Here is a 13,220-nt window from a genome sequence, read left to right on the forward strand (position 1 = left end):
GTGTCTCTGCCCCTCTCTCTGTGTCTCTCATGGATAAATAAATAAAATCTTAAAAAAAAAAAAAAAAAAAAGGAAGGGAAAGGAATCCCACTCACATCAGAATAGGACTTACCTATTAGTTTCTATTTTCATCCTTCCGAGCTGCACATTGAGTGAGCGGTGAGCATTCTGGGAGTCGTGGGATACAGTAGAACTGAGCGTGCTCACCCCTGAGGTAGCCACAGCATCTTCAATGACAGCATGAGGTCTTCGGACAGTTTGGCTGGAAGGCTGCTCTTCATGGTCATCTTCTGCATCCAAGTCTTCTTGATCAGCGGTATCACTCTCAGATGCAAGGCTGAAGTGTGGCCTCAGTTCTGTCAGCATAACATCAACAACAGGATTAATATAAAATGAACGATTGCTTTAATTTCTTACGACATGAGTGTCCTCTCCCCTGCTATCCATAAGACATGTATTCCAAACTTTTCCAAATGTAGGGATGGATTTCTGTGCACTAATCTACAATTTTTCTTCCAGTGAATCTGCAAAATTCACAGGTTGTATTAACACAGAATGACCTAATTCAAACAGAAGAAAAATGGATATGCTACATATATGTGGGAGAATGCTGAAATCAGAAAGCCAATTATGTAAAAACCTGTTAATATAAACAATATAAGTACAATTCATTTTTTATATTATGTAATATCTGGCAACCATTAACTCAACTAGAAATGAGGAAACTCCTTTATCTAAATAAATGTAAGTACACAGAATACTTTTTGGCCATAATGGTCAAAGTGTAAGGGGACGGAGGGGGTTCTAAAAATGCCACATGTGCTTATATTCGCTCTAAAAAACTGTTTTTGACTATTGGGTTGATTCTTAGTGTGTGTCCTACTCTATCCTGTTGACTAACCACTGAAATTTAAAGTGCAGAAGTTATAAGTCTCCAACTTAAATACATTGTTATTAGTGCATCTACGTGTCACCTCACAACCTGATGATGTCTTCCCATAGAAAAAAATATTATAAATTGTGATTATGTTCTCAAAATGGACAAGAAAAAGGAATTACATTCATAATCTAAGTGAAATCAGGGTAGCAGAACTATTGGATCTTGACTCCGTATGTTATGGTACATAGGGTTTTCACAGAACCTACCAAGAATCTGATGAAAACTATGGAGAGTCTCTGTAGGACAAAAGCACATTCATACAACATTTTGCCTAGATATCCCGAGGGCTCACAGACTCCCTCTCCAGAGAGTCCATGAACCCACAGGTTAAGAGCCCCCAGGTGGGGAGATGGTTCCAGGGGGAGTGATGGAAGACCCCATTCCACCACCAATATTGCCACCAGGGCTAAGCAACCAAAGGCGGACTAGGTCACGAATCCTCCAGGCAACTTTTCTTTCCTTTCCTTACTGCACCTGTATATAGTATTTTCCTCTAAATCTCTGGCTGCTGTTTCTTTTCAGGTATTTTTTTATCTACCATCTGCCCCTTAAAAGCTGGAACCTAGAATTCTGTCTTCACTTTTTTATATTTCTACTTACTCTCCATAGCTAAGCTCATTAAAATCTATTAAGGTTAAGTACTTGTAACGTGTGGATGACAAACTATATTTCTAGCCCTGATCCTGTTACATCCAATACACCTCCTAGATATTCTTGCTGGGTAGGCACTTCAGATTTGGCCATCTAAAAAAAAAAAATCCTCATCTTTTGCTCCTAACAAAAATCAGGGTGCCCTTCTTCAAGAGCCTGGTTTATATAGCTCTGACTTCCGTTCTCTCTCTTTATTATTTTTCTTACTTTTTATCTAGCAAAAAAAAAAAAAAAAGGCCTTGACATAAAATTTACCACTTTCACCACTTCTAAGTATACAGTTCAGTAGTAATAAGTATATTTATATTGTGCTCAACCACTCTCTAGAGCTAGTTTTAAAGTTGCCAACTTTTTGTAAGCTTCAGCTTGCAAAACTGAAACTATACCCATTAAACACCAACTCCCCATTTTCCCCTACCCCCTGCCCTTGGCAACCACCATTCTACTTTGTTTCTATGAGTCTGACTACTATAAATACCTCAATAAGCAGGATCATTCAGTATTTGTCTTTTTGAGACTGGCTTATTACTTCACTTAGCATAATGTCCTTAAGATCCATCCATGTTGTAACAGGTGTCAGAATTTCCTTCCTTTTCAAGGCTGAATAACATTCCATTGCATGTATATGCCACATTTTGTTTATCCATTCATTTATCAGTGGACACTTGTGTTGCTTCCACCTCTTGGTTTATTGTAAAGAATGCTTTTATGAATGTGGGTATGCAAATATCTCTTCAAGATCCTGCTTTCAATTCTTTTTTTAGATATATATATATCCAGAAGAGAAACTGCTGGATCATATGATAATTCTAGTTTTAAAACCATTATACTGTTTTCCATGGTGGCTGCACTGTTTTATAATCTCACCAACAGTATACAAGGGTTCTTCTAATTTCTCCACATCCTTGCCCTTTATCTCTTAAGGCTAACCAAGCCCCACCTCTACTCTGCTTTCTGTATCATCTCTTTTCTCTTTCCAAAATTCCATTTCCTAGCTGATCTACTGTAGGAGAGCCTCAAAATTGGGTGTTTTACTTTCGCAAACCCAGAACTTAGTACAGGGGTAGGACACATTAGCCTCTCAAAAAAATGTTGACAAAATGGAAGAGTTAACACTACTAGGATTATTTGTATTTATAAGGGAACAAAACTTTTTTTAAATCTTACTCTAAAAATAATCTAGGGGTACCTGGTGGTTCAGTTGGTTAAGCGTCTGACTCTTGATTTCAGCTGAGGTCATTATCTCAGGGTCATAAGATGGAGCCCTGCATCTAGCTCTGCACTCAACAGGAAGTCTGCTTGAGAGTCTCCCCCTTTCCCTCTTCCTCTGCCCCTCCCCCACTCACTCTCTCTAAAATAAATAAATAAATCTTTAAAAAAGAACAAGAAAAAATGATTTAAGAACGTACAATTCTAGGTTAAGTTAGAACATAAGACTAGGTTCTTTAAATTTTTCTACAATTATTCTTAAATTTCTTTTATGGTATCTAAACTGAAATTTTGAAAACAAAAAGTTTTGTTGTGCTGTTGACTACCATCTCATTTTGGGGGAAGAAACTTCTGATATTTATTATTATATTTAAATGTCCTCTTATATAACCATAGCTCTATACACTTTATCACTTTATGTATGTATAAGTGACTGAAAATTTTCTCAAATAATTTGAAGAAAGTGGAAAATTGTAAGCAAATGCAATACTTTGTTATTTTGGTCTTTCGTGGTGGCTCCCCAAGTACACATCATCAAATTACACATTGTAAAAATATGCAGGTGAGATAGAGCATCTGGTCTTTGTCCTCAAAGAGGTAACAATCTAAAGGAGAGCTAGAAGGAATATATAGATGAGCCATAAGAGTATGTACAAAGATAACATGGAGTTATAAACACAAACTGATGCAGCTAAAAATATCTTAGCTGATTGCAATTACAGACCTAGCTACATATATATTTCCTATGTGCATGTATTAAGAATGCTAAAAGGTAAATAAAGCACATTTGCAATAACTAAATTCAGTGGTGGTTTACTCATGGATTGATTCATGGAAGCGGAAGAGCCGAGCAGGATTCTGGAGGAGAGGAAAGCCTTGATTTGGTGGAGAAAGGGGCAGAAGCATTTGAGAGAAGGAAGTTCAGATGGCCCAGAACCCTCTGAGAAGAATGGAAGGCAGAATGGACTGTCAGGAGAGAGCCAAGTGTCAGGAAAAAAAGCAGGGACTCAGGGCTGGGGGGGGGGGGCGGGGGGGCTGTAATGAATGGGTGGTATTTAAGCCCATGTGTGAGAAACTAGAGCTGGTGCATGTTTCCCTGTACTGCAAGATGGGATCAAACAACAATACTAATCCCACTTCTCTATCCCCAGGTACCACTCCAACTGGTTCTTTCCCCACAGGAAATTAACTAGACCAACCTTTTTAAACACAGGGTATTTCTGATACCAAAGAAGATCACAATTCTTGTCAGTGCAGTGTGTATGACTCCTGAATTAAGCTCCTAGGGTACAGAATGCTGGTCATTTTACTTTAATGTGGACATGGGGCACATGAGTAGTTCAGTTTAACTGGTAATAAAATCAAGTGCTTTAGCAGTTTTAGAAATTATTAATGTAGTTAATATGCCTTCATTATCAATTCTCTCCTTGCACTGACAACAGGGTCCCTATGCTCAGCATTTCTCCATCTGTCACCCACAACCAGACTGTAACAACAGACACTCAAATGTTGCCAATCACCCAAAGGCTGATTCTTGATGACAAATGAGAAAATAGCCTGAGGGGGAAAAAAAAAAACTCTTAAGGGGCTTGCACTGTAACTCTCTATTCTGTGTGCTCTTTTTGGGAGAAAGAAGATTGAACACTTCTTTAAATTTTTTACTTTTTATTTTTGAAGTAATAGTAGAATAACAAAAAAAGTTGCAAAAATGGTACAGAGAGTTCCTGTATGTCCTTCAGCAGCTTGCCCTAAACTTGACATCTTATACAACTATGGCACTAGGATCCAATCCAAGAAATTGATGTTGTTAGGATACCACTAAGTAATCTACAGACCTTGTTACATTTCACCAGGTTTCCCACTGATGCCCTTGTTCTGAACCAGAATCCCACACTGCGCTTGGTTATCATGTCTCCTTGGTCTCTTCCAGTCTGAGACAGTACTCAGGTAATTCTTTGTCTCCCACAACCTCCACACTTTTGAGGAGTACTGGCCAGTTATTTGGACTGACCAATATCTTGTTTGGGGTTCACCAATATCTTGTCATGATTAGGTTGAGGCTATGCATTTTGGGCAAGAATACCACAAAGGTGATGTTGTGCAATACTTAGTGCATCACATCGGGAGGTATAAGATGCTGACCTATCACTAGTGATGCTTACCTAGATCATTTGGTAAAGGAGGTGTCCATCAGTTTCCTCCACTGTAAAGTCACTGTTCTCCTTTGAAATTAGTATCTGGTGGGCAGATACTGTGTGACCATTCAAACATCCTGTTTCTTGTTACTCTTTTGCCTACTAATTTAGCAGCCACTGATGCTTCTTGCCTGCAATAATTATTACTGTGGTGTTTGCCTAATGGTGATTTTCTATTTCCCTCATACCTTCTTTTTATTCTATATGCTCTAATCCAAGGCTATCATTGTTTTATTTTGTTGTTCAAATTGTTCTGGCTTAGACTTTTGGGAACCCTTTAACCGGATGTGGTCTCCAGTGTCCTTTCAATTTTTTTTTTTTTTTAACAACAGGTAATCAATTTATTAAAAAGGTTGATTTAAGCATCTGCGATGGTGACTTCAACCTCAACTCCAGGCTCAATACTGATAGAGGTAGTCTGCTTAACAATCTCAGAAGGACCGTGCAGATCAATGAGTCGCTTGTGGATCCTGATCTGAAAACGATTCCAAGTCTTAGAACTAACTAACTTCACCACAAGGAGTCTTTCTCGTAGTGATTCTGAGTCTTGGTAGGCATCCGCACTGGTCCTTTCACTTTGACATTCTTTTCCTTTGCACCTGATCAAGTCAGCACATACCTTTTCCAAAGATTTTAAGTTGTGGCTAGTTAGGGTAATTCTAATTCGGTGAATTGCCCCCTCTGGTTGCACAGGTGTCTCCCGGTGCCTTCAAACGCCACGGCTGCCGTGCGGCTTCCTGCCCACTGGTTCCTCAGGGAGCGGACAGCGGTCGGCGGGAGCAGCGCCGGCGTCCTGGGCTCGGCTCTGGTGCGAACGCCTCTTCAGTGTCCTTTCAAAAAGCCTCTTTTGGCCCTTCCTTACTTTCTGGCATCATAGGCTTCTATGCATGTATTTTTCCTGCCTCAGGCCTGGACTCAGCCATCTCCCAGTGCAACCAGGGAGCACGGATTCTTTTTATTAGAGAATGGTGTTTAGATACTGAGATCTGGGTCCTCTCTATGGACAGATCTGGGACATGTATGTACTGATGATGGCATACTTTTAACTTTCTGGTTTCATTTGGCGTGTCTTTCAAAATTTGGTAGGCTAATTGTAGTGTTTTGTCACCTAGAAGGAATTTTTATCAGGGGAAGATGAAGACAGGCATTTTTAATATAGCTCCTTTGAATCTCACTTATAAACAAAATCTCTAGGGACATCCAGAAATTAGATGGAACTCCCAAATGCTTGAAGTCCAATCCTCTTGGTCACACATTTCATCATTTATAAACTGGTATACAAATGCATACGGTCTTCCCCCATTCTAGGAGGAATATAAAAAATACTTTCTTCTGTTATTCTTCTCTAAAATTCTACTTAAAAAAATGCTTGCAAACAGTTATTTTAGTTTTCGTCTGAGACTCCCAGTGGCCTCAAAGAAACCAATTTCACAGTGGAAGGACAAATACTTTCCTTTTTTTTTTTTTTTTTAAAGATTTTATTTATTTATTCATGAGAGACACAGATAGAGAGAGGCAGAGACACAGATAGAGGAGAAGCAGGCTCCATGCAGGAAGCCTGATGCGGGACTCGATCCCAGGACTCCAGGATCACGGCCTGAGCCAAAGGCAGGCTCCAAACCACTGAGCCACCCAGGGATCCCCACAAATACTTTCCCTTAGCAAACGCTCATCATAAAGAACATGCTTTGTTCCACACATGGGTTGGATGAAAACATTGCTTACCGCCCCCTTCCCAGGACACCCTCCTGAGCAGAAGATGTGCCTCTCTGCATTTTCCTTAAACTTACCAGTGTTTCAACTACAGTGTGATGATCAGTGGGCTATTTAAATGTCCAATTTTGGAAGAATATTCGATTTACAGAAACATCACGAAGGTCACAGAGTTCCCATATACCTTCCAGCTCCCCCTAATATATCTTATATAAATGGTATACTCATCAAAACTAAGAAATTAACATTGGTGCAACATTGATACAATACTATTAACTAAACTACAGACTTTATTCAGATTACTCAAGTTTTTCTCTGATTCCCCCCCACCCCATTCCAGGATATAATCCATTGCATTTAGGTAATCCGTTTTTATTTATTTATTTTATTTATTTATTTATTTATTTTGGTAATCCGTTTTTAAAGGGAAGTTTTTAAAAATTAGATTAACAAATCACTTATATGCTATTTAAATATTTCAAAGTATAATCCTTTTCTCCTTTGCTCATTTAGGTTGCTACTGTTTAACTTACTCCTACACCTTTCCCTTTCACTAATACACACCTATTCCCTTTCACCCCTCATTATCTTTTAAATATATATATATATATATATATATATATATATATATATATATATAGTCCCTCTAGGGTACATTCCTCACATCCAAGCTTATCCCAGTGATAATTCACCCAAATACAAGAATCTATCTGTTAACTTGCTTAGAGCATTACATTAGGTTTACATTAGCATTACCTTCCCTAGGTTCACATGCAACCACTAATTATATGTTTCAATGCCTCTGTAGAATTTTTTCTAAGTTACGCAAATTTTCTACCTTCATTTGTTATAATCAGGTGAATCTCACTTATATATCGTTTCAACTAATATTTATCAGGGGTCCACTGTTTTACAGGCACTGTGCAGGAAAATATGCTCTGCACAGAATAAAGCAAACACAGTTACCCTCTGGTGTGGGAAACAGCCACTCAACAAGAAAATAAAGGTAGTTTGAAATTGTGTCAAGTGTCACAATTGGGAAAAAACCCTTTCCAAGGAGACAGAATAGCAGAGGAGCCTACTTTAGACTTCGTGGTGGGTCAGGACTCTCAGAGGAGGCATCTTTTATTTTTATTTATTCTTTTAAAAAGATTTTATTTATTTATTCATAAGAGACACAGACAGAGGCAGAGACATAGGCAGAGGGAGAAGCAGGCTTCCTGCAGGGAGCCTGATGCGGGACTCAATCCCAGGACCCTGGGATTACGACCTGAGCCAAAGGCAGACAGTCAACTACTGAGCCACCCAGGCATCCCTGAGGAAGCATATTTTAAACTGTGACCTGAAGAATGCAAAGAAACAGGGCAAGAGGGATGAGGGGTGGAAGTGTGCCCCGTGTAGATGAGCATATTTGGGGGATATTAGAGCTTCCTATGTTTCTTTCTTAAGAAGAAGGAAATAGGTTAATCTTTACTGAGGTTTAATATAAAGTTTGACACTGGTGCCCTCACTCTCAAATCAAACAAGGTATTCTGAGAGAAGAGAGGGAATTTCACGACTCAGGAGGATTGATGATGACTTAAGTTTGTGGTAACATTTGTAAGTAACTTAAATTTTAAGATATTTCATATTTTCTTTTTAAATTTCTATTTTAGACTGCCTTATAATACATGTATAAATTCACATACTAGAACATATTTCTAGTTTATGTATCGAAATCTGTTTATCTACCTATCATCTCTACACACACACACACACACACACACACACACAGTTCCTGCACATACATATAGGATGGAAGAGCTTTGCTTAAAATTTTTTATTAGTGAGTACACTATCAAAGTACTTTGGAAGTTTGCCTTAGAGTATGAATGCGTCTCTCACTCCATAAAACCCTGTTTCATCAACACTACCCCTTTTGTACATCACTGCAAAACATAGCTGGGATCTGTCTAGACCAGTGATTTCCAAACCTGGCTGTGTATCAAAATGACCTGGGAGCTGGATTAAAATGAGATCCCTGGGCTTTTTCCCAGCAGATTCTTACTCACTCAGTCTGGGACGGGGCTTGAAAAGCTATAATTTTAAAGAGCTCCTGACATCACCCAATGGTCTGGCAGGTTTGGGAACCACCAGTAAAGGATGACACAAGAGTGTGTTTTGTGGGCACAAATATCTGTATATTGAAATGCATATGTATTTGGGTCACCTGCATAATTTTCTCTTCCTCTCCATATCCAAATATGCTCTTCAAAGACAAGGAAGCAACCTTCCTCACTCATAGTAAACACCTGGATAGGTGTACATCGCTTAGACTGTATGCCCTAGATAAATATTATTTGGTGGCTTCAAAAAGATTTTTAAAAAAGAGACTAACTTGATCTAAAAGGCAGTAAGAAAGACACCATAAATGACAGATAAATAGTAATTTAGAATATCAAACACTAAATATTTGCAAAGTAATTAGGTATTTCTGACCTGGAACCAGAATGGTAATGGCCGTCTGCACTGCCTTTCGGATGATACTGTCTAAGGCAAACATCCAGTGTGGCTTGATATTATGATTCCGAAGAACTTTATTGACCTGGAGAAAGAGGGTGACATTTAGTCTACTTTTAATTTTTAATTGAAATAACCTAGATGACACAAACATCTGGATGACATTCTATAGACAAAAACAACTAAAAGGTTTCTTCACCTTGAATTGTGAATATTTTCTTTATGTCACTGGAAAACAATGAAAAGTTGCCACATCAAATTAGTCTCATAAACCCCATGTAAGCATATCAAAGGCAGTCTCGTTAAATGAAATGTTGCTTCTTTAGGACTCAGAACATACTACTTCTGCTTTTCATGATGTTTGCAAATTGGATGGTGGAGATGGTAAAGGAGGAAAAAAGAACCCAAGGGGCTTGAAATAAAAATAAATACTGGTCTTTAGTGTTGTGACTGATGTTTAATACAACCACACGTGCTTCAGCTTACTCTTGTGACTTGGAAAAGTAGGTAGGAAGGAGGAAATAAGCATGTGTGTGCCACCTACAGATTTGCCACAGAGCAGGCCTTATCTTTCTTCCCACAGTTGTTTATATCTCTGCAAACGGGGGGGCGGGGGGGGGGGCTGTTAGAATATTCCAGAAAGGCTGTTCACATTGTAAGTCTGTGTTATAAGGGTATCTTCTTTAGTGACTAATAATATTTCACACATTTAAATATACACTAAAATAGACATTTTCACTACTCTTTTCTTTAAAAAAAATTGTGGTCAAATACATACACCATAAAATTAACTGTCCTATTTTTAAGCATAGAGTTCAGTGGCATTAAGTATATTCACACTGCTGTGCAAACTTCACTACCATCCATCTCTAGAAATCTCTTCATCTTGTAAAACTCAAACTCTACAACCATTAAACAATAACTCCCCACTGCCTTCTCCTCCCAGCGTCTGGTGATCACTATTCTACTACCCATCTCTATGAATCTGAATACTGTAGTTATCTCATATCAGTGAAATCATATGGTATCTTTCTGATGGGCTTATTTCATTTAATATAATGTGTCAGAACTTCCTTCTTTTTTAAGGGTGAATAATATCCCATTGTATGTATAAGCCATAGGCATTATCTTTTTAAAAATAACCATTATCATAAAGCTAAGAGAAACTTGTTTAAAATATGGGTTAACTCCACCAATTGCTGGTTGACATGACCCTCCAAGAAAAGAGGCTATTTCCCCACCAGGGTTTTGACTCGGGATTTTAGAAGCCAGAGAGAAGGTGACATAGCTGCAATCCCATGCCTAAAGCTGGAGTTCCAGTTGCTTGGTCCTGCCCTTGGTCCATCTTCATCAAAGTCCCCCAGTTCAGAAGGGAGTTGGTCTGAGGAATTCCTCATAGTAGTTGCTCCTGGAAGGAAGCGAACCACTGCTAGGTTCACACTTGTTCTAGGAAATCCTTTCGGAATGACTTTGTTCTAGTACCTTCATTTCTTAGAGGATTTGCCTGCTTTTTTGACTAACATAGGGCATAGCATTTAGTAAACTGGAACATTTCTGTCTGTCGTGAGTCACACAGACATAGAAGACTAGAACTATCACTGGCTCCCCATAGTTCTTTATTAAATGGGGAACATTCTTTGGGTTCATCCCCATCCTGGATGGTGAGTGAGTAATAGCAGGTGTGTGTGTGTGTGTGTGTGTGTGAGAGAGAGAGAGAGAGAGAGAGAGAGAGAAAGAGAGAGAGAGAGAGAGAGAGAGAGAGACCTGGGCTCACTGCCCATGATTACAACTAAATGACTCTCAATCTGAATTCTACTGGCCAATATGTTTTCCAGCCTCTAGGCTAGAAGCCAAATACGTGGGCAAGTGCAAAATCACTAAATTATTTCATTCTATTTGCAAATGGTTAGTTTTCCCTAGTTGCAGTGAAGTGTGGCTTTAGCATTTAATTATTAGTGATAGGCTTTGCCAGTTGCTTTCATTACCCATGACCTCAATTATGTCAGGAGTGTTGTCCCTATCCACAGTACAGCACAAAGGCCAAGTGGCTTACACAGAGTTTCAGAGAACACTAGTGGCTGCTGAAAGATTATACTTTGGTTTTAAATGAGGGATCCTTTGATGTACCAAATACAATTGTCAAGACATCTATGTTGGAGAAATAAATACATTAGCACGCCCTGTGACAGCCTTCTAGGAGTGGCTTCAAGGTTTTTTGGTCTCATTCAAGAAGAGCATATACGGTTTTGAATCAGGCTTTTGAAAGACTGGCTTCTAGCTAGTGTTGCATAGCAACTTCATTTGAGAGGGCAGAGCCTTCAGCAATCTCTCCTTAGATCATGTGGACTAATTTTCATTCCATGATGAATTAATGTGTATTAAACAAACATATTTAAAGTGCTGTGTATGGAAACCAGAGGAAAAGGAGGGGGGAGTACTGGTTTTTTATTCAGCAGTGAGGATTCCAATCTGCAAGATTGCATTTTTCTCAATGACCACTAGATGGCGGTTCTCGTACAGAATCAAGCCGTGCATGACTAAAATGAGTTCTGTAGCTGCGGTCCCCAACATAGTGACTTGCTACATGATTTCGTAAGAACAGAGTTCAGCCATGGGAGATGTTTGTTGGTTTTGCTATTTCCCACGGTGTTCGATTTCACATGTATCTAACTTTGGGGAAATACAAGCACATAACAAATCTACTACTTAGAAGCACACAGAGAGGCAACCATCTCACTTATTTATCGTCGAAGAGGTCATTGGAATTAGTTAAGAAAGAAAAGATAACCACCTATGTTTTATCCTATTTTTCTAACGTTAGTTGGGAGTTCATGGAAAAACACTGGCAAAATGCCATACTTACAGCATCCTGAAAGCCGAAGAGCACCACCTGTACTTGACTAATGCCATGGCTGTCAAAGTCAAGTTCCAGCTTCAGCTTGGACAGTGTGGTGGCTATGATTTTTCGGTCAGTGGATCTCACAAACTCTCTGAGGCTTGCGATGAGGGTTGTGATATGTTCCCATTTTAGCTTAGGTTCTTCAGGCCCCTGTGAATAAAAACTGTCAGTGGATCTGTGCCAGACACATTAGTCATGAACCTAGCCATTCCCACAGCCCTTGTTGAGAACTGGGCTTCACAGTGCCCTCACTAAGGGAAACCACCTCCACCAAACCACCCAAAAAATAATCAGACTTTAGGAGGAAGCGTACCTACCCCACGCATCGGCTAATGGCTATGATTTAGTCAGATAATACAGAGTTTTCCTCAAACAGGGAAAGGCTGAGGCACTACAACTCTTGCCCTCAGAAGTTTTTTTTTCCTTTTTTAAAAATTTAAATTCAACTTGCCAACAGCTTGCCAACAACAAATTAAAAACAGAAATTTTAATGGGGAGCTAAAGAGAGATCGGGCAATGAGCCATAGGATCCTAAGCTCAAAATCAGCCCAGGGAGACAAGTCACAAATAGCAGCAAGAGTACATCTGGATGTAAGGAAGGGAGAACAGAAGCAGTGGGGTTGAGAATGACAATCTACAAGGAGAGAAGGGAATGGATAGAAATAGAAACGGTACACCAAGAGGGCCAATAGCAAGCAGCCAAACCCGAGAAGGGCTGTATACACTCCTGCAACATGAAATAATCAGAATCTCACACAAATTTCAGTCTCTGTGAGGCTCGGCGAGGCACTATGGTTGGAATTCCTTAAGATCCCTCCTCAGGGGGCACCTGCATGGCTGCTCAGGGGTTGAGCATCTGCCTTCGGCTCAGGTTGTGATCCTGGGGTCCTGGGATCGAGTCTTGCATCAGGCTCCCCAGAGGGAGCCTGCTTCTCCCTCTACCTATGTCTCTGCCTCTCTCTCTGCGTCTCTCATGAATAAATTAAAATCTTTAAAAAAAAAAATTCCTCCTCACATATGCGAGCCTACCTACAATGTGCCCCTGGAATTTCAACTGCCCCTAGAGTTTGTCAATGCCTTTCAGTCAAAGGGGGCTCACTTCATACTCCATCCT

General features: G+C 39.5%; 1 protein-coding gene across 2 annotated transcripts in view; it reads right to left on the reverse strand.

Moving 5' to 3' along the window:
• Positions 1–13,220, reverse strand: part of MAP3K5 (mitogen-activated protein kinase kinase kinase 5) — a 198,881-nt gene that overhangs the window by 9,980 nt on the left and 175,681 nt on the right. For both annotated transcript variants that reach the window (XR_012030333.1, XM_072824984.1), the window contains exons 24-26: positions 12,071–12,256; positions 9,187–9,292; positions 113–356 (exon numbers count right to left, since the gene is read on the reverse strand). Coding sequence is in view for 1 of the 2 variants with exons in the window: in XM_072824984.1 (XP_072681085.1) it covers positions 113–356; positions 9,187–9,292; positions 12,071–12,256 (536 nt within the window). In the remaining variant the exon portion in view is untranslated. The remainder of the gene's footprint in view (positions 1–112; positions 357–9,186; positions 9,293–12,070; positions 12,257–13,220) is intronic.

This window comes from Canis lupus, chromosome 1 (genome assembly GCF_048164855.1).
Source record: "Canis lupus baileyi chromosome 1, mCanLup2.hap1, whole genome shotgun sequence".
In the NCBI taxonomy this organism is placed as follows: domain Eukaryota; kingdom Metazoa; phylum Chordata; class Mammalia; order Carnivora; family Canidae; genus Canis; species Canis lupus.